Source organism: Myiozetetes cayanensis, unplaced genomic scaffold (genome assembly GCF_022539395.1).
Source record: "Myiozetetes cayanensis isolate MyiCay16 unplaced genomic scaffold, myiCay2020 scf3, whole genome shotgun sequence".
Classification (NCBI taxonomy): Eukaryota; Metazoa; Chordata; class Aves; order Passeriformes; family Tyrannidae; genus Myiozetetes; species Myiozetetes cayanensis.
Window position 1 is genome coordinate 10,638,831 of NW_026087521.1, and position 25,044 is coordinate 10,663,874.

A 25,044-nucleotide genomic window follows, 5' to 3' on the forward strand; every position below is an offset into this window, starting at 1 on the left:
GGCAGAAAAGGAGGGAGACTGAAGACTAAGGTAGGTGGGAACAGCTTGTTCTGTGAAACTGTAGTAACTTCCAGTGACGACATATTCGGTCTTAAATGTCTTTTGTACTGTTGCAATTAAAAAGATTAAAATTTCAGATAGCACATTCTGATCGGTACATCCTTGCACACATAAATTTTTCTTTTGTAACAGATGCTCTGCAATTCCTTTCAGAATTGAGACACAGCATTACAGAAATACAAATCAACTGCAGAAGTGTATTTCTACACTCTGGGCTCAACTATTTCCGGTCCTAAAACCACAAGGGAATATAACCAAAAATGGTACAATACACTACCCCATATAGATCTCAAACCACTGATTACACCTTTAAAAATAAGCCTAATTATGCCTTAGTTTGAGTAAATTATTCCTACAATAAAACTGCTCAGTAACTCTGATCTCTGTCGTGTCAGTTAACAGTCAAAGTCTTCTCACTACCACAAGAAAGAAATCACGTGTAGAGCAAAGCAGCCAGAAACACCTTGTATGGAACCATGACCAACTTTGAAAAGCACTGCTTCTAAATACACTATGGACAGAGTTTGATAAATGCATTATAACTCAGCCATTTTTAAATACAGCATATTTAAATGACCTGGAAGTGTGACTGAGTGAAATTCTGCTCCTGGTTTCCTCTATGTCGAGCCAGCTTCTTTGCAAGAACTCCAGACACAGAACTAGTTGTCTTGCATCTATGCAACTGAAATTTAATACTCCTGTTCATCAAAAACCCTAGTTTTGCAAAAACTACAAGCACTAGTGTAGTCAATGACTGATAATTAAGTTCCTCTTTCACCAGTCTCATCTTCCTCATTCATATGTGAGTGCACTCTCACAAGCCATAAATTATTCAAGGATGAGCTACTTTCAGCCTCTTGTTGCACCTTCTACACTTCTGGTTTTTTACAATGGTCAAGGATTTGAAGTTTACAACCTTGGCATTACTCTTTGACCCACAGGATCTTAGTTATTAATATGAACTATAATCACTTCAAGAGACATTCACACAGTAGGACCGTCAGCATCTTGGTAGGGTTTCCTTTTTGCTTGATTTGGAACAGACACTTATACTTTAATTTTCCTCAATTCTAGCACACTAGCCCCCATGCTGTTCATGCTGCAGATGGATCTTTCTTGCTCCCTAAGGTTTTATGTAGAATTTAAATCATGAAGCTGCTAATTGCATACATGGAAACAGAAACTGTAATCCAACAAATGCAACATTGTTTCCATGCTCTGATCTTGGACTCTGTTTTAGTTAGTAAGAGGTAATTAAACATTTAACCTCAAGTTTCCTTCTAATTCAGTAGGTAGCATCATGAAGTCAAATAGCAAATTTTTCAAACCATCCTTCCACAATGTTAAGCTCCTTAAAAATAACTTTTTTTTTTAAGACAGCTGCATTTTACTGAGAGACTTCAACCACAGATGTGCACAAGATCACAGGAGCTGGAGAAGCCTCCATAAAGCTCTGATTTTTTACATATACTAAATTTACAATATTTATGATAGCCTGAGGGAATATCTGAGCTAGAAGAGGGAGCTTTCTTGTGTAAGGCAAGAAAAAGCAGCTTGCCTGAACCCTGCATGAAGAAATGAGAGGAATAGGGAACGGGAAGAGAATGGTGGCTCAGGGACAAGACTGTCCTTCTCAGCCAGCGGTGCACCTGCAGCATTTCCCCAGTTTTCTGCAGGGCTCTGACAGAGAAGGATGCTCCTGATGGAACAGAGATGGAGTGGAGCCTTATTGAAGCTGCAGTGAAAACTAAGTGTGTGGCTCCCCCCACAACAGAATGCAAATCCTCTTGTAGCTTTTCCTAGAGCAGTGGCCTTGGCTGACAGCTTTCATCTCTGGACAAAGATTGATCAACCAGTGCAGCACATCTACAAGGAAACACCTGCTGGCCACCCATCAGGTCAGAAAAACCAAGATTTTCTGTCTGGACTAGCAAGCAATATTATTGCACAATTTTGTTCTGTATTAAGATGCAAATACTTCAGAAAGCACTAGTTATGAAATTCCAAAAATTCTTCAACTGAAGGTGTTGGGACAATAGTAGGGGAAATATATTAAGTAATAAATAAACATGATTTATTCTCATTTTTATTTTCTTGTTTCTAGCATAAAGTTTTTGAATTTACTTTTGGACTTCCTATCTTCTCATGTTTACTCCCTAGCTACCTCCACAGGATGGATGCAAAAAGATTTCCATCAGCACATTTAATGAAAAACATTTCTTTCAAGCAAGGCACAAAATTTAATTTATTTAATTTGATTAATCCCAATTTTTGTTTTACATTAAGTACAAAAACCAACTTGAACGTAGGTGAAAATACAATTCCACAAAGTAGTTCAGTGAGATTTAAAATCATATCCAGAACTGTAAAGCACAATTAAAAGCAGCCCAGGATATACAGATTGCTTACCATAACTGCTGAAAGAGCTCATAATATATCAATATATTTAACAACCTCCAGCATTAAGCTACCTCCTTTCTAATCTTACATTTGAAACACATTTTAGCAAATCTGTACCTAAAAAAGGAAACATTAAAGAATGAGAAGTGCAGGTAAGTTTTACTCAAGCTGAAGCCTAACTAAAACACAGACACAATCAAAAATTAAACAACAGAACACAGACTTAAATATTTTGAACACTTCTAAGAACATAAATGCTAATATGATATAGAAAAATAGCCACAGGTTCCAAGACTTATTTACTTCTCAAAGAACTTATGGTGTACTGTAGCTGCCTGAAATATTTTAACAATTATAGAAAATTGTATTTCCAAGTTTGGTAGGTTTGTATTTTCTAGATGACAGACATTTAAGACAACCATCAACTTATTTACAATTAGAAGCTTACTCCTTTTTAAATCTGTATTAAAAAAAAAAATCAGTTTTGGCACTATCCATAAGGCAATGGATGATACATAACTAAGGTAGCAAATCACATACTGAAAGCATAACCAGAAGAAAATCATATTCTTTAACCTATTACTATAAGAAACTGTGAGACTTTAATTATAATTAAAGAGGAAATTAAAGGATCAGCACTTCTAAGTTACTTAAACACCCTATTCAAAATACTGAGGAATCTTATTATATGCAACAGGAAATCATTGAAATCTGTGAAGCCACTTTGCCATGTTTTGTGGGAGAACCCAGTATTTCTATAGTTATTAAATTATCAAACTAGTTTTATTATCAGAAAATAGCAAAATGTTTAAGAAGAACATGAATTTAATTCTTAAGTAAGGAGAAAAAAACATTACTCTGAAGTCCAGCCTTTGCTAACCATCTATTTAAAAAACACCAAAGGTAATTTTTCCATTAACTCCACTGAGTAAAGACCACAACTTCAAAAAAATGTTTTATTGATATGACTAGCTTTAACAACTTCCTTTTTGCATTTCCATCACCTTTTTTGATAGCTGAACCTTAAACTTCAATTTCCCAATGTTGCCACATTTCCACTGCAAAGACTGCAAGCCCAGATTTCATAAAATGTGAATTTCATTTAAATTTTAAAATAATCTTTGCATTTATCTTGAATTTATAAAAAGATTTTTTTCAAAACTTAAGGCAAAAAACAAGTTTTATTTATGTTTCTTTAAGTCTGAGCCGATGTATGAGGTTGTTTAAATATCAAAAAAGCAAACGCCATATACAGTATTACTAACAAAACTAAAGAATAAGGCAGCATGCACCCTTAAGACGAAAAGAAAATTTAATTTTACAAGATGTTTAAATAATTTCAAGGCAAAAAGTGTCTGTCTCCTTCCTCTAAGACTATCTTCAGAAAACATGGAAATTTTAGAGGAATGTTTCAAAGGACATCAACTTACTAAAATATTCCATTCAACGTTTATACAAATACATTACTACAATTGTAAGTTTACATACAACCAACTGACATCTCAGTGTTAACTAATTACTTAAATTTACAAGACAAACATAAATAAAGCTGTTAAAACAGGCAAGTACAGTACTGATCTATCATTCAGCACAATGTATTTTGTACTTCTTTCACCTTGAAAAGAATCAGATTAGAATTGTGCGAAGTTGATCTCCAAACCTAAAAATAAAAAGAGAATTAAGTATATCTATGCAGGTTTTACACAGCATGGGCATATTCCAAATGCCTAAGTCCTGTTTTCAGACATGTCATTTACCATTTAACCACCTCTTGTCTGTTCTCAGAAGAGGCCACAGTCTTTAAGGTTATTTTTAATAATGACATCAGTTACAGCATCAAAAACAAACTGCACATTTTTTGTGTCTGTGGCACACGTGAAGTGAGTGTAGATTTCCTTTGTGTCTTTTCTCTTGTTCAGATCCTCAAACTGACACTGAATGTATGCAGCTGCTTCTTCGTAAGTGTTTGACCCTAGAAGAAAAAAATTGCTCAGTAAGCAGATTTTAAACTGAAAAAGAGCAACATGCATATTGTATCTTTGAAGGGAGTGGTTCTTGGAAACTATTAACCTAACACTGAAGGGGAGTAATTTCACAGCCATTGCTTAAACATCCATTAAAAAACCTTGAAGGAAACCTTTTGGATACATCTGTAAGAATAAAAACTAAGTATTCAATTCCAGCTGCAGGAAGTCTTTCCATTTACTTCACTGGCAGAGGACATGGCAGAAGTCATTACTGACCCATCAGTGTTCCCTAGATTAGGATATTTTGTTTCCTTAATTCACATTAATTGATTTCAATTTTTTTGTTTTTAAAAGGTTTGGGTTTTTCCCAGACACAATTAGAGATATTTAGTATACACAGTTCTCCCAAGCTTCTTACCTCCAACATTTTCTATATTCTATTTTCTGTACCAGAGTTTGATGTTACAATGAAAACAATACATAAAAAGGCTATGACTTGTTCAAATTAATTCATCCTCTTTTGCTTTGTATTTCCTGAATAAGCCACCTACTTCAAAATGTATGTACACTCCCTGTTCAACTAAAACTCTCATGTGTCCTCAGGGTTTCCTACTTATATCTAAGTACAAAAACAAAAGAACATCAGAAATAAGAATGGGTTATATAAATTAGGCTGAAGAGTTGAAGCAGTAACATGTACATGTTATCAGTGGACCAGCATTATTTCACATGGTTAAAAAGACCTAGCCCTATCTTACTTGTGATTCATAAAAACAATCCCCCATCCTAAACTTCATTTCACATAAATATTTTAGATGGAGTTATTCAGCTCAGGATTTGTCCATCAAAAACTAGGTAATTTAACTAAAACCAAAAAACAAAATAAAACAAAACAAAACAAAACAAACCCACCAAAAAACCCAAACCAACTTGACACCTGCACCGCCCTCTAATACCTGCATATTCAGGGTAGCAAATAGTGAGAGGACTTCTTTTGATTTTTTCTTCAAAAAGATCCTTCTTGTTCAGGAATAGAATAATAGAAGTGTCTGTGAACCATTTATTGTTGCAGATACTGTCAAACAATTTCATGCTTTCGTGCATCCGATTCTGTAATTGGAAAAAAACACATCTGTTTGTATTTCATCAGAGTTCAGTAGTAAAATCAGGATCTGTATTTTTGATTGGTTACAAATCAACTATGTAATTTACAAAACTAAGTTTTTAGCAAACAAAATCACACTTTTCCACAGGGAAATACAGAGTGACCAAGATCACTGCAAAGACCACTTCTACCAGCAGGGTTTAAGTAACTACTTTATCTCATTTCCAAATTTAGCATGTTTTTTACCTCTTACCATAATTCTTAACTCTGTAGACAAATTATCCAACATGTAAGTACTTTGGTCAAGTTTCAGTCATTTAAGTAGCAGGATACTAGCTATGACTTCTTGAACTACATTTGACTTGGAAGGTTTTCTTATTTCTCTTTCCTCCCCAAATTATATTTTATAGGAAGTTGCAGAACACGAGGAAGAGCACAAAAGTCTGTTAATGATTCACACACAATACACAAGCATCACTTCAGACCACTCAGACAGTAAAATGCATGCTGTGCGCAGTGACATGGAAGGACTAAACCCTTGAAAGAAGAGAAAGGAGTAGAGGGGGGTGGAAGGGAGAAGGAAGAGAAAAATGTCTGCAACTGAGATCAGAGAAACACATTTCGAAAGAAACAAAAACTGAAGACTGAGGAAGGAAGGAAAAACAAAACACGGTATAGATACAGATAAGTCAAGAAAGAAGTACTATGTACTTCTAGCATCCCTAAAGAGACTCAAATGTCTATTACTGACAATGCATCCTCATTAATTTATGCATCCTTTAAAACATGAAAGCACAGCTGCAAAGAATACTTGTCTCTTAGTATTCCTTCTGAGAATATGAGAAAGTACTTTGAAACCTGAAGGCATGAATTCTATCACCATTTCTGAGACCTCTTGCACAAACCATACATCTTATAAAGCAGTAATGCTGCAAAAGACATATTTATAGCTTTCCTTCCAAACTTATTTAGCTTCTATCCAACAACTGTTCCCTTCTTCTACATTGCAGTACTTGCCATTTCCTCATCTTCAGCCAAGACCAAGTCATAATCACTTAGTGCCACACAAAAAATAATTGCTGTAACACCCTCAAAACAATGAATCCACTTCTTCCGCTCTGATCTTTGGCCTCCAACATCAAACATTCTGCAAAACAGAAGCACAAAGAAGGGAATGAACTTTGGAATTTCTAGCTTTCTGAATATTAACCAATAGTATCTGAAAGCATCAGACGTGTAAGTCTTAGCACAACATTTTAAAAAGGACATAAAACTCTGCAACATTTATTACTATTTTTCTCAGTAAAAACACCAATTTTAATAAAGCCTTAAAAGCCTTCCTATACATTTTAGAGAACATGATGAGGTATGAGATGAAAGCTAAACAAGACTAATTATTTACAATATTATATTTAATAATAAAGTTAAATGTAATCTATAAAAATAAAAATATAAAGAGTTAGCTTTACTAAAAGGTCTAAATTAATAAAAGATACTGATCAACAATGTAAGATTCTTTAAGAAAAGAGTGGTGTCTTTCAGTACTTGGAAATAATGCAGAACTAAGGAAGTTGAATACAGGCAACACTGACTTCATTATTGATGTTTTCGTATTCTGAATATTAAAACAAAGTTAAATGTGTAGAAAATAAATATTAGATCTCAACTCTAAATTCTGGTGACATTCAGCACCTCTCTTCTAAATCAAATTACAACTTAAATCCATTCTTCGATTGGCCATGTTTAAATGGGATTTTTTTAAGAGATGTTTCATTTATTTTCAAAATTATTTTAAAAGACAAAAAAAGGGGTACAGAGTAAAAACAACCCTCATTTTCCCTCTAATAAACGCATTTTTTTGAAATGTAATTAAGTCTCACATATGACAGGTATACTAAAACTGACTTGTATTTTTTATTATCCCCCTTTCCTGTTTTTCCCTGAGCTGTAAGACTGCAAGGGTGGAGCACATGGACAAAACCTTACCAATTTAATGTTAGTGTACTACACAAGTAGGTAAATTGCAATTGAAGGGTTTTAATTAGTTATTTTTAGAAATCAAGTGTTCCAAGTTGCTACATTTTAATTTGAAAAAACACAGTGAAAATAAGTAGAGAGGGAAACAGATTAGAAGTAAAACAAAGCCCCTTTTTCATCAAAAACTGTCAGAAACTTCGTAACCTATAATAAGGTCTTCTATGTGGGTACACTACGGTGTGACGATGCTCATTGCCCATTTAATGTTCTACATTGGGATAATGCTGTGTTAAAAAAGCCTTGAAAGATTATTCATGTTAGAATTTAAAAATGGAAAAAAGATTCCTTAGAAGTGTTCCTTGCCTTCAGAGATATCTTTGAGAGGAAGCCTTTGGATATTGCCCTATAAAAATGCAAGGCAGCCACTTACTCATACTTCTCAAATAATCAGTGATGGCTGTAACCCTAGGAAGATATTTTGTACCTGTATACCTTAATAATTAATACCTTAAATTTTACTTCTTACTTGTGTCATTCTAATGTTATGTTTTTAACTTTATACTAAGAGCTAAATTTCCATAAGAATTAACATTTCTTTAAAAAAAAAAAAAAAAAAGGTGTTCTTTGAAGACAAAACTAGTAAATCATCAGACTCAACTTCTGGAATAGTCTATAGAAACAGGATGAAGACAAGCTATTTGCTTTTTGGATTGAATCAATAACCAAAGTTATGCTAAGCACTTTATAGAGAAGGCTGAATTGAGGCTCAGCCTCAAAGAATCTATATGCACACAGAAGAACGGGAAAGAAAAGATAATGAAAGAAATTGATATTGCACAGCTAGTCGTGTTTATGTACCCTTGCCTTACAATAATCAAGCCTTTCATGCCTTTGGTTCATCCCAGAAGTTCTTTTCAATGTTATGTCAGAGTACATTTCCAGCCCTTCCAATAACTCATTAAGCCTGTCTCCTACAGCACAGGTACAGGTGTTTAAATGTACAACATTACAGCTAAATACTTCCACAGGCCTGTCTCAAAGTTACACATTTTACAGAAGCATAATCCCATGGTCCCTGTAACAGCCCTGATAATCAGTACAGTCGGGACCCATCTACAATAGGGAGCTGAACAAGAAGCATTAGAAAGTGAGTGAGAAGACGAAGATGCTCCTCAGAATACCAAAGACCTCTCTTCAGGCTTGGCTGAGGCTACTCTCCTCAAGTTTTCAAGAGATACATTCCCATTCATCAGCTATTGTTTTATGGATTAATACAGATTTTGTACACTTAAACCCTAAAACAAGGAAACAACATACTTCCACAGCATTGATGGTTCTAAAGCATCCCTATTACAGTATTTGATACACATTTCCATGAAAAAGAAATATTTTCTGTAAAGATACTAAAAATATATATTATATAGACATGCTGACAACAATTTCTGCATAGTCTAAATGTGATTTCATGTAATATAATGTGTGTTTTACTGAGTATTCTTCTCATTCTTCCTCACCAGTAGGAGGTAGACTATTCTGATGCTTTCACCATGGATGGTGCACCTGGACTGGGGAAAACTCTGATGTCAGTACAGGCTGGGGGATGAATAGATTTAATTTACATAAAAAACATCTTTACAAAATGCTTCCAATAAACCAAAACATTTACTGAAATTCCAAGAACTATTATATCCCCTCAGAAAATTGAGTCCAGCATGAGGAAATTTTTTTTATTTTTAAAGAAATGGAGGGGAAAATAATCAAACCTGTGGTTAGACAAATTTGTTAAATTACACCATTGAAAGCTATATTCTAGAGGAACTACAGAAACTGTAACAGACAGATAATCATGCTGCAAGATTTACATACTTAAAATGAAGATCTTTGAAAGTAAAGTGAGTTTCCACTATTCCTGTGGTTTTCACTCTAGTCCTGAGAACGTCCTGTTGAGTTGGAATGTAGCTGGTTTGTGCTATCCTGTCCAAGTCGTTCAAATAACTAAAGATAAAAATAAATACTGCTTTCAGTTATTCATAAAATAGTAACAAAATAATTACAAAGAATTAGAGAAGTCCTAGGTCCATTCATTATGTTGTGCTTGAATTTTATAAAATTAATTTCTCTGACATAAGACAAAAAAATCTAGACACGTTATTCACTAAAATTTCCAAGTTTTTTTCAAAATAAGCTTTAGAAACACAAAGACATTTCATTCCAGATGAAAGAAAATTTATGCAATTTATTGCACTACAAACTGGAAATCCCAAAATGCAGACACGGTTCCACGTACATCACTGTTGTTCGCACTAATTAGAAGAACACCTTCATCTTTGTAACCTAATGAACTACCAGTTACTTTGAACTGTAAACGAAGTCCCAAATTACTCTGGATTTGATAAGAGGTATGAAAAGAACAACTCAGTGTTTTGGCCAGAATTAATGTGTTTAGGAAAATGCCTTATACATAACAATTAACTTTCTATTGAGAATTTCTAATTACACATATTTTTTACAATAGTATGCTTTCATTGCCAAAATTCTAGCAATGTAGGCCAAGACCAGTGCTTCTAAAAACCACACAAATCTTACTTGTGCTTACTTTGATGTTCCCATAGTAACTAGGGAAGGCATTACATTCTATTTTCTGTGTAATAAGTTAGCAATTTTAAGGATACAACTGTATGGCTGAAAGAACAGTTTTCTTATGAAACTCGAGGTAGAGATATCTAAAGCAACAAAACAGAACACAGGAGGGAACCAGAGGAGAGTAATTTCATCTCCAAACAAAGTGCTCCATATTGAATAAACTTCATACAAGAAAGTGAGAAATAACTTCAAACACTACAAGTTACTTCAGAATTATAAAGTTTTAAAAAAATTGCACTATAAGCAGTGACACAGCTATGCCATTCTTTACCATCTTACCTCTCCCTTGGTGGACTCTTCCCTTGACTGACTTACCATTACTTGCTGCCACACAGTCTTATTTCTGCCACCCTTAGTTCCTTATTATTTTCTTTTTTTACTGAAGTGCCTTAGCATAAAAGATGCATCCTGATTGTTACCTTTGCTCAACACATTTCTAATAGAGACCATTAATCAACAAAGAAAATGCAGGAATGTTGAATTATAGGAGAAACTCTATTATGAACATGAAAGTAGTATCCTTGGTAATACAAATTCAGATCAAGTTTTCTGGACACGTTCAGATACTGAAAAGGTATTTGAGTCATGCTTTTGTATTAAAAATGCTACTTAAGCACCTTAAAGCAATTTTTGTCTTCTTTAAGAGGGTGAAACACCTGGTCAGAACATGACAAGTTCATCATTATACCACACCTCTTCCTTTCCAACCTTGAAGCCCAGTTGTAGCATTTTGACCCAAGCAGACAGTATCTCTATCCAGATACTTCTGTGGTTTCCATCTGCATGGTAGTGGAATTTGTCAAAAGATGACACACTTCTTTAACTACTACTTAGAAGGCCAAGAAAATCTTGTCTGTCACACAGTACTTACTAGGCAGCAGAGTCATTAAGCTGATACTCTCGAGATCTGTTGAAACAAGCTTGAACTCCACTGTCTTTCCACAGTCTCTTGATAACTCCAGCAAGCTCTGCAGTCATAAACCCTTCTTCTGCTGCTCCAGCCAACACAAAGAGTTGACGAGCATCATCCTTTAGGATGTAAACAGAGAGTGCAGAGACAGATATTGAGAAATACAACACATGTATTATCACCTTAGAACTATATTCAGTAAATGAGTTACTTAACCTAGTAAATGTGAATGTAACCAAACAAAAAAAAAAAGGAAAATAAACAATTGGTTTTAGTGTTCTCCACAGGATATCAATTCCCTCATTTTTCAACAAAGCAAAGTGTTTCAATGCTAAAAATTTGTCATTGCTGATGAAGTTTCTTCTGATCAGTTTATAAGTTGAATAGGTTTTCATAAACAGGAGTAGGAACATATTTTGCGCTCCTGCTCAAGCCTAAAGTTAACCATATTTGCTCATCAAATACCACATACTGGACAAAATGCTTACATTGCAGACTAGACCCTTCAGAAGTGCAGATGCATATTGATTAACTAAAGATAACATATTAAACACTTAAGCTTCAAAAAAACAGCTTTGAAAGTGACAAAATCACTTCCCAAATTGTGCATCAGGAAGATACAAATATTCATCACCTCTAATTATTCTACAGAGACCAAATTTTCTTGTTAAAACAATATCAAACAAACATCAAGATTTTTAAGAGCAAATGCTGGATTTTAAAACTATTTATAATGACGGGCTTTGAGAGTGAGGCTCGGGAATACAGGACGTAAATCCACCATTCCCCTTTAACAGAATTTGACCAGTTTAGAACCTTCATCCAATTTTGACTGAGCAAAGAAACTTAATGTTAGAATTGTAAGGCACTGGGAAAAAGACAGCAGCTGGGTAGAGGGAAGATCTACATTAATACCCTGCTGTGGGGAGCTGCTTGACCTTGTTTATTAGCAGTATGTGATCTAATGCCAAGGTACATCAGGTAGAAAAATCATCACACTCAAGGCTTGTCACTACTACCCACAGCGTGTACTCTTTGCTCAGTAATTAAAAGAAAGAGAACAATGAACTTGGAAAGGAGAAAGGGAGAGACTTGGACACATCAGCTGGGAACTGAAAGTATTTCAAGAAAGAGGAGGATTTAAAAAAGCAACACATAAGGTTATTCCCACAAAACAGTAAGTGAAGACACAGGTGCAAATCTGTAGAAAAATCTATTGCTTTGCTGTTTAAACACTAAGCTGTGGGAAAAAAAATTTCAGGATAAGCACATTAAGCAGTGATTGTTCTAAAGATATTGTCCACTGCAGACTTAAATAATCAAAGCTTATGCAAGCTAACAGAAAAATTGTTTACAGATACATTGAGCAATACTGAATTTCACAGGCTGAAAACACAAAGCTTACAGTTCAGTCAACTCAAGGCAAACTTGAAGAGATTTAAACATATATATGTGCAAGTACATATATGAAGAACAGGTATCTGATGTATAGTTGAAAGTGTCTTTTCGAAGCTAGAGTAGGTGGAAATCTAAAAGAATATTTGTTAAGCAAAAATACTAATTACTGTACATAGACAGGACAAATTGTGGACAAATAATAAAAACTCAATGGATTGCAATAATAATTACGTACAAAAGCCAGAGCCCTAAAGATCAAAGGGTTGTCAGAAGTCAGATCTCAGGGACTGTAATCTGAGCAATATGCCTGCATAAAAGAAACCTGAATGATAATTTTGGTCTTGCATGTTCTGGATGCAAAGGCAAGAACCTACAACTCACAGAAGCAGCAGACCTTGAAGAAACAATATATAAAACATATGATGGAAACAGCTTAGAAACTGACAGCCAATTTTGTCACAAAAGATGATGTCATTTTATGCCTATCATGGTCTGACTTTCAAACATACAAAATTTACTGTTTCATATAGCTTTCATCTCTAAATGCTCTCAAAGAGGCAAGATGGGAAAGGGAAGGTGAAACAAGAGAGATGATTCTAGCTCTTAAAAAGCCCAAACATTAAGAAATGGTCTCTGTTATGCTTGTACTCCTTTTGCTAAAGATGGCAACTACCACAGACATCACAAGAGAGGTAGTATGCAAGGATCAAGTCCTACTTTCATTATTAACCAATGCTAGATATTTTTTCTTTAATATCTTTAACTTGAATGGGGCAGCTTCCTCTCTAGGTATCACTCATTTTATACCAGATTTCATAAATGAGGTAATGTAAAAAACCTAATTTAATCATCTCTCGAATTACAGTAAATCTCACATTCAGAAAGTGCTCCACAATCCCTTTGAAGCACATTCACTAAATGTCTCTAAAAACACAGTTTTAACTTAAGTACTGTCCTGTGACACAAAGATACACCAGACTCCAGACTGACCCTTACTGAAGCTGCTGGTGTAACCTGTGTTCCCTTGACTCAATAACTTGAAAAAAGAAAACGTTCAACTCACTGCTTTACCATTAGTCCTACGACAAAAATAAGAGTATATTATTTTCCAAACAGACTTATTGCATTTAGAGGAAATCCCTCAGAAATTCAACCAAAATAATCTGTAATACTTTGCCCCAGGAGTTACAATTTCAAGCTTTTTTTTTCCAAAACAAAATAGAATAACTGAGGTATAAATATACTTTTTTTTTTTTTTTTTTTTTTTTTAAGTGAGACTGACATACAACAGAATCTCTGTATTACTTTTTCCATTTCTGGCTTAACAAATGGCAGGAATCTAGTTCTAACGTTCCACAGTAGTGAAGTTCTGAAAAAAAAAAAAAGAATTTGGACCACCATGACTTGACTAAGTGCAAAGGGATGGATGGTTATTTTAAGATTATTCCTGACAGAAGTTTGCCTCATCATTTATATAGCTCTCTGAAGTCGAGAAACTCAGATGACTTCAAACTGACATCATATATAACATAGCCCTCAAAATCTTCTTGTTAGTCATTTTATCTGCTAACACCTAAATTTACTCCTCCTCCGTTTTCTCTTACTATGTATTTAGCAACATAAGTCTACCATCTGCCTCTTTGCAACATTAACTGCCAGACTCCAGAGAGAACTCCACTGCACAAATACCAAACTAACAAGCACTGAGATATTCTTGCTGCCCTGGAAAACTTGGGTCTTAAGGGCAGACTACAGCAAACATGAGAGCAAATGCAGAGAGGAATAACCAATGAAAATGAAGCTTTTCCTAGTTATGTTTACAACTGAAGAGACACGATCAACACATGTACATAACAAAAATGGCTATAATTGGCTAACTGCCAATCAGATTTAGACTTCAGATACGCCTTTATGACTCACTATACGTAATCTCCTGAATGTTTGTCTTCCTTATGACAACCATACATACTGCATTTCACAAGATTACTGAAGGAATACTCTTGAACGTTTATAAATTTTGCTTTTCAAGCAATCAATAAAATGAACACAAGACTGTTGTGAATGAAGAATTTGCACACTGTTTCTTAAAGGCCCTCCTCTCCTTCCAAACTGTAATTCCACCTTAATGTGACAGAAAGAACTTAAGTCAAAATATCCTTCTGACTACCTTACATACTTATTTCAATACATGAACAGCAAAACCCTTCCTCCATTTTTTCCTGGAGGACAGTCACAACATGACAAGTTCCTGCATCAAAACCTTTATGGGTGAGCATTCCATGTTCTAACATTGATTTCTGTGGAAAGGAGATAAAAGCACACATCCTGAACTAAGTTTAACTATTTAAACTAACAGCTTTGAGGATCAATTTCAGCACTGCAGCACAGACTGTACTCAGTCCTGCAACAAGAGAACAAGTAAAAACACCTAAGCTGAGCATTTCACAGAAATATTCTGAGCATCTCACCACCTGACCAGATGTGGGTATAATCAAGGTCACCACAGGTAAGAGCACAGGGGTAGGACTGGAGATATCAATTCTACAGACCAGCTTCAAATAGGTGGAATGGCAAATAAACCTATCAGAGGTTTGTATGTGAGACATAAGATGAAATAAGTTGGAAAAGGTGAAGAAAAGTTTAGAAAAAGGTCTCATTTCCAGGGAAAAATCCCAAGATTGGTATAATGAAAAACATGGGATACAACATCAGGTCTGTGCCCATGTCTCTGCTTTGAGTAAAATGAAGTCCTCAACACTGGAAATCCGTATGACAGGATTCAGTTCAGAGGTTGGAAAAGTTTCAGGCATTGCTGTGCCTATAACTAATAGAGATGTTCAGACAGTAGGTACATGCCTCCATATTTCAGCTGTGTTTTTTAAGGAATGTGAACATGTCTAACTGCAATGGCCTGCAGAATGCAGCAGCCCACAAATCCATACAAACTGCACAGTTAAATGTTTTTGAAAAGTTCCCTAAGACTCGGATGTTTAGTTCTCCAAATTTGGACAGAATTTGGAAAATTGTATCTAAAACAAACAGCTGTTGTGAATCAATCCAATGCTGATTGCTCCACAGGTCACTTTGCCATGTAAAGTTTTCAATCAGATTTTGTATCGTACAAAGGAGACTTCTGGATATCAAAAGATTTTTTCAGGAGACAGCATGGATATTTCAGGTGTCTGTACTTCAATACTCACAGCCCTGATTGGATCACCAAAGTCTATCTTCAACCTCCCCATGGCTCTAATGATAGCAATAATGGACTGAATGGTGTTACTGTAGACAACAGCTTTGTACTGTTTACATTCTTCTTCTGAATAACCAGCCTCATGGATAATCCTACGGAAGAAGAAAATAATAAATTCTCTGTTCAGACAAAGAGAAATATTTCTCTGTCATAGTATTTTACCATACTTACTTCATCTGTTTGACAATTGTGCTTTTTCCTGATTCACCAGCTCCTGAAAAATAAATGCGTGAAAATTCATTAGACTTTTAGTAATCTTTGAAAACATATTTAGTTTCTACACTTCAAATGTCTAACCAATATAAAAACTTTCAATAGGTAAAAGGACACATTACAAATTGATTTTTAATATAAAAATCCATCTTAAGGTGGAAGTTCCAAAATCAAGCCATTTTAAGATCAAATCATTCAGTTCTAAAATGTCTTTTCTTCTTATAGAAGTGAACATAATCTTTATGCAGTCTGCTGCTGTTTCTAATGTAAACAGATGATCAGTCACTCCACTTCAAAGGGGTCTGAAGCTCAGTTCCTCTAGCTGCCTTTTTAATCAAAACCTAAACAAAGTCCTCCTTTATAAGTTCTTCACATATTAACAGTCTTCAGTGTTGCAAATGAACATCTTAAAACTCTTCAGGGCTCTAGTCCTTATAACCCTCTTTTGACCCTTGCATGAATAAACCAACACAGCCAACCTACTTCTTGTTAGAACAGATGGCATAAGGTTTGTCAGTCCTCCTGATACCATTCTTAGTGCTTAAGAAATTAAAAAAAAAAAAAAAAAAAAAAGAGCATGCTATGTTAAAGTACAAAGTTTACAAATACAATTAGTCTCTCTGTCTACAGACGGGGGTGGGGGGGGAAATGTAGTTTTTGCTGTCTCAACAATGTATCTTTGGTCTTGTTTCTCTCTCTAAAGATGTATGAAACTCTTACAGCTGTGGTGGAGTCATCATCCCCAGAGGTATTTAAAAACTCTGTAGATGTGGCACTTGGGGTTAAGTAGAAAATTGGCAGGGTTGAGTTAAGAGTTGGCCTTTTCCAACGTAAACACTTGTACAATTCTGTCCACACAATCATTATGCATGCCAAGGCCCTGCTTTCCAGGAAGTGGCCCAATACCTGCCTCCCAGTGGGAAGAAGGGAATTAATTCTTCTTTTTGCTCTGCTAGTGTGTGCAAGCTCTGGCTTTTCCTATTAAAACATCATTATCTTGATCCATCAGTCTTCTTGCCTTCCTTCTATTTTGAATTTATCCCAAGGGAGAGGAGGGTTATCACACAGCTGTGTGGGTGTTTGGGTTGACCCTTGCTTTCACGGCTGCACTGGCAAAACTGCAGACAGGTCAAAAGAAGCTGTTCTTCCCCAGCAGTCAGCATTTATTATGCTGCATCGAGTACTGTATCTAGTTCTCCCCCTCAGCAGCCAGTAAATGAGATACTGATAAACTAGACAAAAACCAGTAGAAGGTCACTTAGTTGTTTAGAAGGTTGATGCACATGGCATTCCAGGAAAAGCTACAAGGAAAGGAGTTTTTTAATCCTAGAAAGACTGGGAAGAAGGTTGGATGTGTGCACAGCTGCTATCCACTCCATAAAACTTGCTTACGACAGCTTAAAGCAGAAGTGAATTTGTTACACATTACACACACATAACAAAGAGATGTGAGGCAATCAAGAACCTGCAGCACTCACAGTTTCACAGGGATATAAGGGGGGAAGGAGGAGACGTGCAGGGGACCTATTCCCATGGAAGAGATTGTCCTGCACATGGAGGAAGTAGAAATTCAGCCTTGGAGACCTACAAGATTCAACTGGCCAAGGCTCTGAGCAACCTTATCTATTTCAACATTAGCTTGGCTTTGAGCCAAGGGCTTAACGAGATGACTTGTAGGGTTTCTTCTAACATACATTATTTCATGCCAGTATATCAGTATTCTGTACTTGTATCTACTGTACAGTGATGCTTTTGGGATGTTCCTCCTACTGAACCAAATATGTAATTCAGGACAGACTCAAGCCAATTTAAGACTGACTGCCAAAAGATGTCCCACCTCCTCCCCAGCACTGCCACTGATGTGGCTTCACTTCCTCCAACATTGCACAATGAGCACTGCCATCACGAGGAGCTGGTGAGCTCAGAGCTGAATAGCTAAGGAATAGGGAAGGCCTGTCACATCCATCTAAGATTGCCTAATGCCATCATTAGCTAATGCCCAAGCAAAAAACTTATTTTTTTTTGTAAATCTGCAAGTTTCTTTGTAGAGTAGCAATAGTTCTCAGATGCTGAGCTGCCACAGAAATACATTGATATAAACAGAAATCAGAGACATCAATACAAAAGTCATTCGTTATTCAGACACCTGAAGTATTTATAAACCAAATTAACACTCAGTCTCAAAATAGCTAATCATGCACTTAAGCACAAATAAGTGACAAAAGTTCAAAGATTAGCTTTGTTAACGAAATTACTATAATTTGCTTTGCATTAATATTTTTATTCAAATAATTTGAATACAGTATATTCCTCTGCATTCAGCAGCAGTTTTGGGGATATTAAAAAATATACTACAGCATTTAATTTATATAACCTTGTAAAGTGCTCTTTCTGTTAAAAATTTGTCACGTTTGACTAACCAAGCAGGCCAGTGTCAGGGCTAGTTACAGTATAAAAATGAAATCCTTTTTGTCATACACTTTCTAGTTAATTTTTTCTGAGTCAGATATGAGTGTCAGCGTTCACACGTACCAAATACCTAGAATTATCATAAAAGCCCTGTCAGTAACATAGCCACAAACACTCATAATACATATGAAGGACTATTAAGTCATTTTTTATAGAGCACCCATCATCAACAGTGAGTTTCTGGAAGGTGCATTCCCCTACATTATTTAATGGAAAACAGAAACAATTGTGTTTGGTTTGGGTTTTTCCTTTACTTGCACACTGAAATGCCTGCAGCTTTCCTAATCATCTTTGCAAAGTATATAGGAAAATTACACCTTACTGAAGTGTAAGTATCCCATACTGAAAGGCAATTCATTATTTTTGCACTCCTGAATGCAGAGTTTTGCCAGATTTTCTAACAGATGTACTTCTAACACTTCCTCCTTTATCTCAGCATAAATAAATTGTCTATACAGCCAAATGAGAACTAACTCTGTTTTAGAAAGCTTTAGACAGGAGCAAGCAGTATTAAATATTACATGTGACAGCTGCATATAAAATGTCAGAGCTGGCTGTATTGTCACAACCAAACCCTACCCAAATTTAGACTGACTTGAGTGTATATTCCTCAATCATCTAGTAAGGGATGTTATTTATTGCTTGCTAGTTATGTGTGATACTTGATTTCAGTATCACTACTGTCAATAATATGAACAGTCTTACAGGTTCTGTTACTATTTATGTATAACAAAAATATTAATAAAAAGACATGACAGTTCTGCTCAGACTAGAAGAAGGGCAGCACATCAGTTCTGAATTTAAAAGAATAGTGAGTTATTTTTTTGTTTGTTTAGTTTTAAATGATGGTCTAAATTAACTGTTAGGTCTACACATTAAAAAAAGTTTTAATAGCTGACAAATATTTTCCTTTCTCTTGCACACTATGTGCTTCATGTGCTTCTCAAAAAAAAAAAAGGCAACACATCCTATGAAAATCTAATTTAAAGTGAAGAATTTTAAAACTTTTGTTCACATAGTTCATAAGAATATAACTTGAACTAAACTTAATACTCTTACTACACCTGCTTGCCAGAAAGCAGGTAGATCCTTATGCTTCATTATGGAAACTGACAAAGTGTGGAAGCAAGGCACATCCAAGTTAATCAGCATAATTTCATGTTTTCCCCATAGATCCTGCTATAATCTGAAGGGTCTTCTGCATTAAAGTTTAGTACCTTCACATGTCAGTATTTCACAGTTAGTATTGGGCTATTCAAAGCAGTCTTTTACTTGGATCCAGCCTGAGTTCCAACAGCCCTTGGTGAATTCAGAGCCAGCAAATAAACCCAGGCCTGTGACTGACCCAACCGTACCATCCACAGCTAAGGGAATCTGAATAAGGAGGGGTTAAGCTGGTATTAGATTTTTTCTTTCAAAGCCAATTTTCAGCTTTGGAAATAGAAAAATCAAAGCATCTTCATGTTCAAAGAAACCAATCAGAAAACTATTTAACAGATCAGCCTCGCACATAGCCCTCTGAAGGAACCAAGTAAGACTAGTAAAGTTCAAATAAATTTAAGGAAAAGCTAAAGCAGTATTTGGTTCTACAGGCTGTGATTCGGCCAGTTACAGAAAAAACCTTAAAAAGAGTTGGACTCGATCTGAAGGTTCTTTTCCAACGTAAATGATTTTATCACCCTATGACTCATTACTACGAAATCGTAGCAAACACCATCTTAGATAGATTGAATATTCTTTTACTTTTCAAATGGAGCAAACCTGTGTTTAAAAAGAATTGTTAAATAATTTGATTAAAATTAACAGATCAGCAAAAATGTCACTTTAAACCACTCAGAGTGTCTCATGATTTATTATCCCACACACTGCCTACATAGCAAGCATTCCAGAACTACAAATTTCTGGAACAAATGTTTTATGCACTCAGGCACAGAAACTGCTGCTTGTAAATGGTGAGATCTTAATAGTTACATTTCTAACGTGTGACACATTCGCTAATTGGTTACTGAAGGAAACAATCAAGTACCGAAGTAAAAACAAAGGAAACTTTCAAGTTCACAGTATCCCTCTTTGGAGGAAAGCAACCCTCAAGTACAACAGTTTCTATTAGCATAAATATACTCCTTGTAACACTAACACAGGAAAAACCCTATAGATACAATTTTTCTTGAGGAAAAAAAGATTAGAGTTAGAGAAAGAATGGGTTGGCTTTGAAATACCAACTAAGTCAGACAAAGGAACAGAACCCACAAACAAGTAGAACAGCCCTGTATGTTGTCAGAAGAGAGATCAAGTATGGACAAGAGTAATTAATACAAAACCTTCTAAAGATGCTTGCCAACTTTTCAGCTTGTAGAACAGGACACTTAGACCAAACTAACTTTGCACAGACACATGCGGAATTTAAAATAAAACACATTGACTCGTAAATTTTTGGATTCACCTCCTGTAAAGTTCTCGCCCCACAACTCTCCTATCCAATTCTGTCAGATACTGGAGTTTCATAGTAGTAGGCACAAGCTGAATGGTGCCTGTTCCTCAGTTGTCACTGGTCACAGAAAAGCAAAATGTCCACTGATTTCTACTCTTTCTGCTGTGGGGTTAGTAATCTCTTACAAAAGCATACAGCTTTGTAGCTTGGAAGATCACTTGGAAGTATAATCTCCTAAATGTATCACCTCATGACACATTAGCAGACACGAGATATAAATTAGAATGCAAGTTGTTAATCAGTGTTACTATACCCAAAACATATCAATGCTGGGACAGGAAACCACAGTGGAAACTTGTTGATACAACATACATCAGACAGAGCACTAAACAAAACGTTGTCTGATACCAGCACCCACATTGCTCTATCTCCCCGAATTTTTTTATTTTGCCCTGTGTTCCCACTCCCCCTTTTTGAAGCCATCCAGCAGTAACCCTTCTTATCTACCACCATCCTGCATTCTTTTAATTCTGGGGCAGCTGCTGACCCTGGTACTTTATGTTCCTTTTCCCCTTCCCTGCTGTTTTCATATAGTCAACCAAAATTGGATAGTACTCGTTACTTCTAGGGTGGCATTAGTCTTGGAATTTCCATAGCTACTGGAATTTGAATGCGCCAGGAAACTTTGAGCAAATTAAGAATCTGTATGAATAGTATGTGGAAGAAAATGTTTCAGTAACGTAGCCATGGAGTAATAGAGTGTGAATCCCAGATTACATCACTGGTTCAAACCAGGGAAGTGACATATTCTAAAATTACAGACTGACTCAGATAAAAGATCTGAGATAATTCTCAAGGTTTCAATAGTTGCATGCTGTCTTAGTCCTACAGAAGCAGCACCATTTACACCAATAAGACACTATCACTTTTGTAAATTCCCTAACAAATCAATAACTGATTACAACTAATTATTTCATTCTTAGGTCTTCAGTGTCTCTCCTAGTAGATGTTTTAACCAAATAGTACACAATAAAATAGTAAATATTAAATATAAGACATCATTTAACAAAACTGTTAAAATAAAATGCTATCTCAAGAAGTAATTATGCACTATCTCATGGTAGCATCCTATGTGTTTATTGAGGTCTACACATCTAATAGACTGCTCTGAGTTTATTAATTATCTAGGCTGTTACTATAGCAAACACATAAGCAAGTGATAAAGACAGTATCGATTAGTTCAGCATTTAAACAACAAGGAGAAATTATGGGTTTATATTCAGTATAACCTCTGGAGTTCAAGGAATTCTAAAAAAATAAAATTTCATTATGATGAAATGAGAGACTGCATTTTGCAAACCTTAAGGTAACTGCTATTCACCTTTTTATCTTTAAAAGTATGAACTGAGTTTTGTGCTACTTGAAATTTTCAATTAGTGCTTTTGAGGACGAAAGGTTTATGAAATGTTCTCTTTGTTTAGGATTCAATCATGTGAAATGCAGACACCTTAGCATAACTTGTTATGTGCAATTTCATGTAGCACACAAAATTAAATGCATGCAGCTTTTGAACACAAATTCTATCTAGCTCTTCAAAACTGTTCCTATACTCCTCAGCTGTTTCAAATTACTAGTTGCTGCTCCTGCTACACAGGAGCCCTTTTATCATTATGCGCATCACTTATACCATAACCCTGTTGTGCACTTGTCTCACTCTAAAGGAGAGCAACAGTACAATACCAAGTGTCATATTTCAGAAACTCTGCAAAACATTCAAAAGGAAATGTGGTACCTTGGAATTGAAGCTACTTTAAAAAGATAATCTGTTCAGAATGTACCAGAGATCTCTTAAACACCAGTGTCACTGACTTTCCCAGGGACAGTGCCATTGTACTTTTTATTTCAATTAAGATATAGGCGTAGCTTCCTTTGTGTGAAGTGCCAAACCCAGCAGGGCTGTGACAAGCTGAGACTCGAAGGTTTGGAAATAAACCTCTTACTTATGCCAGAAATTAAGTATGGGAACTAACGCACATTTAGAGATGAAAACTAGTTAGCAATCATGCTTGCTGCCTGACAACTGTGTCACACCACCAGCAGCTAAACATTTGTGGGTCCAGGTTTATCTAACATGTCAATGTTGACAACAGCTTGATAAGATTAGCAGTTGACTACTTAAACGTATCAAAGGCCAGCATCCACACTACTGTACTCTAAAAGACTTGGGAATCTCCTCAAAATTCAAAGCCCAAAACCTTATTAGTGTTTCAAATGGAACTTCAATATAGTAAATAAATTATTTCCTCTACAAAGCTAAGATTTAAATTTGTTACTTAAAAAAAAAATTAAAGCAGTTCCCTTCTTCCACACATACTGGTATGCTCAGAAATAATCAGTGCATAATTTGAGATCATGCTATGAAAGAACATAATTAAAGACCTTCTAGAACAGTTTGAGTGGATATTGTATGACTTCACTCCAGGAGACAAACGCTGAGTGCTCCAACAGAAAGAAGTACCTCCTTTAGTCTTACAATGTTTATCAACAGTTACTGTTGATTTCTGCCAACAGGGTACAGCATGCCTCATCCAGACCTCCAAGTATATAGCCAATAAACCTCTAGAAATTCAGAGTGCCCTGACATTGCTCTTGACAGTGTGGTTGGCCCTCATGGCCTTTTACTGTTCAGTGAGCTATAACCAAGATGTGCAAAGAACGCAGGTTCAGCAACTGAGATACCAGAGAGAACTTACTAAGCAGGCTATCTTTCATTGCAATCGAAAATGCTTTATAAAAAATTCCCCACCGCAACAGAGGCATACTTTATGCAGGTTTTTCTGGTGGAGAGATACAACAAAGGAACTCGGAATTAACAGCATATTTTCATTGCAGTCTCCGCCTGCAATTCAGAACAACACTACTGTTGTGTTATCTACAATTGTGAGAGAACTTACTGTCCTGCTACCTCATATTACTATGTAACTGTACAAAGAGCTGGAACAATCAGAAAGTAGAGCGTGCATTTCTATCAAAACAGGAAAATGATCTCTCATGTAAATCTCCGCTGATTTTATTCAAAGCTCTACTTGTCACGTAACACCAACGCATTCTTTGCAAATGCAATAAATGGGTACTGTCAAAGTTTATACCAGGACAAGTGCAATTACACTAAAAATTGTCCCATTATTGTAGAAACAGAGAAATAAACTTCAGTTCACATAAATTTTCAGTATTCATCCACACTTAACAGTTTTTTCACTTTGTAGCTCAAGGACTAAGATCCACAAAAATCAGAAGAATAAGCACACTGATAGTTGACCTAAATTCTCTCCCATGTCTCCAACTCCACCAAAAAATTGTATGTATTTAAAGTGACAGGGATTAAAATGTAAAAAGACCTTAGATACCTAGAACAACCTTTTTCAAATGCAAACACTTTCAGAACTATCTGCATTTGAAGCAAGAAAGAAAATTCATGTGTATAGTCAACCATATTCTTTTGTTACATGCACATTCATTTTGCACACAAAACTATCCTCAAGCAGAATATTACTGGTGGTTAACAATACTTAAAAAAATAAAAAACAAAACAAAACCAACAAATAAACACAAAAAACAACAAACTGGTTTTTTTTGGTTGTTGTAGTTAAATTTGTATTTAACCAGCCTCAAACTGAGAAAACTGAAGCATGCAAAAATTCCAACCCCTTCAAACAGGCAGTTGCACACAATAATCCCAGAAGCAAGAAATAAGACATAAATACATATATACATAAACAGCAGTCTGTTGGCCTCAAACAAGTATGTAGTCAAAGCCTGATACAACCTAACCCCAAACATGTTCCAGAGCAGTAGATAGAGAAAATAACCTAAATAGTCTCTCATCCAGGAATTAGATGACAGCCTTTGCTACCAAACACTGAAGCACTAAAGCATATCAGAAGGAATCCCTGTCAGTGTCTTCAAGGGTTTTATGCTTAAGCATTATATGCTTTAGAAAGTATAAAATAGTTTTTCTAAGAGTTTACCCGATTTATTAAGGATCAGTAACTTAATCTGCATACAACTGAGAAATCGACTTTCAAAATGCTTCAAGAAATATTTAATGAATGAGGAATACAGAGAGCACTTCACTGAGATTTAGCAATTTATTTTCATTCCACCTTTGTATAGAACATCAGTGGTAAGTGTGAAATCAACAAGTATTCAAAATAACATTTA

The 25,044-nt window shown here is 35.5% G+C and overlaps 1 protein-coding gene across 1 annotated transcript in view; it reads right to left on the reverse strand.

Annotated features, from left to right (window-relative positions):
* Positions 1–2,285: 2,285 nt before the first annotated feature.
* The window catches only part of GNAI1 (G protein subunit alpha i1), a 31,861-nt gene continuing 9,102 nt past the window's right edge, over positions 2,286–25,044 (reverse strand). Inside the window, exons 2-8 of the mRNA XM_050323756.1 lie at positions 15,882–15,924; positions 15,661–15,802; positions 11,024–11,181; positions 9,376–9,504; positions 6,550–6,679; positions 5,384–5,537; positions 2,286–4,432 (exon numbers count right to left, since the gene is read on the reverse strand). Coding sequence (XP_050179713.1) covers positions 4,242–4,432; positions 5,384–5,537; positions 6,550–6,679; positions 9,376–9,504; positions 11,024–11,181; positions 15,661–15,802; positions 15,882–15,924 — 947 coding nt within the window. The 3' untranslated portion in view covers positions 2,286–4,241. The remainder of the gene's footprint in view (positions 4,433–5,383; positions 5,538–6,549; positions 6,680–9,375; positions 9,505–11,023; positions 11,182–15,660; positions 15,803–15,881; positions 15,925–25,044) is intronic.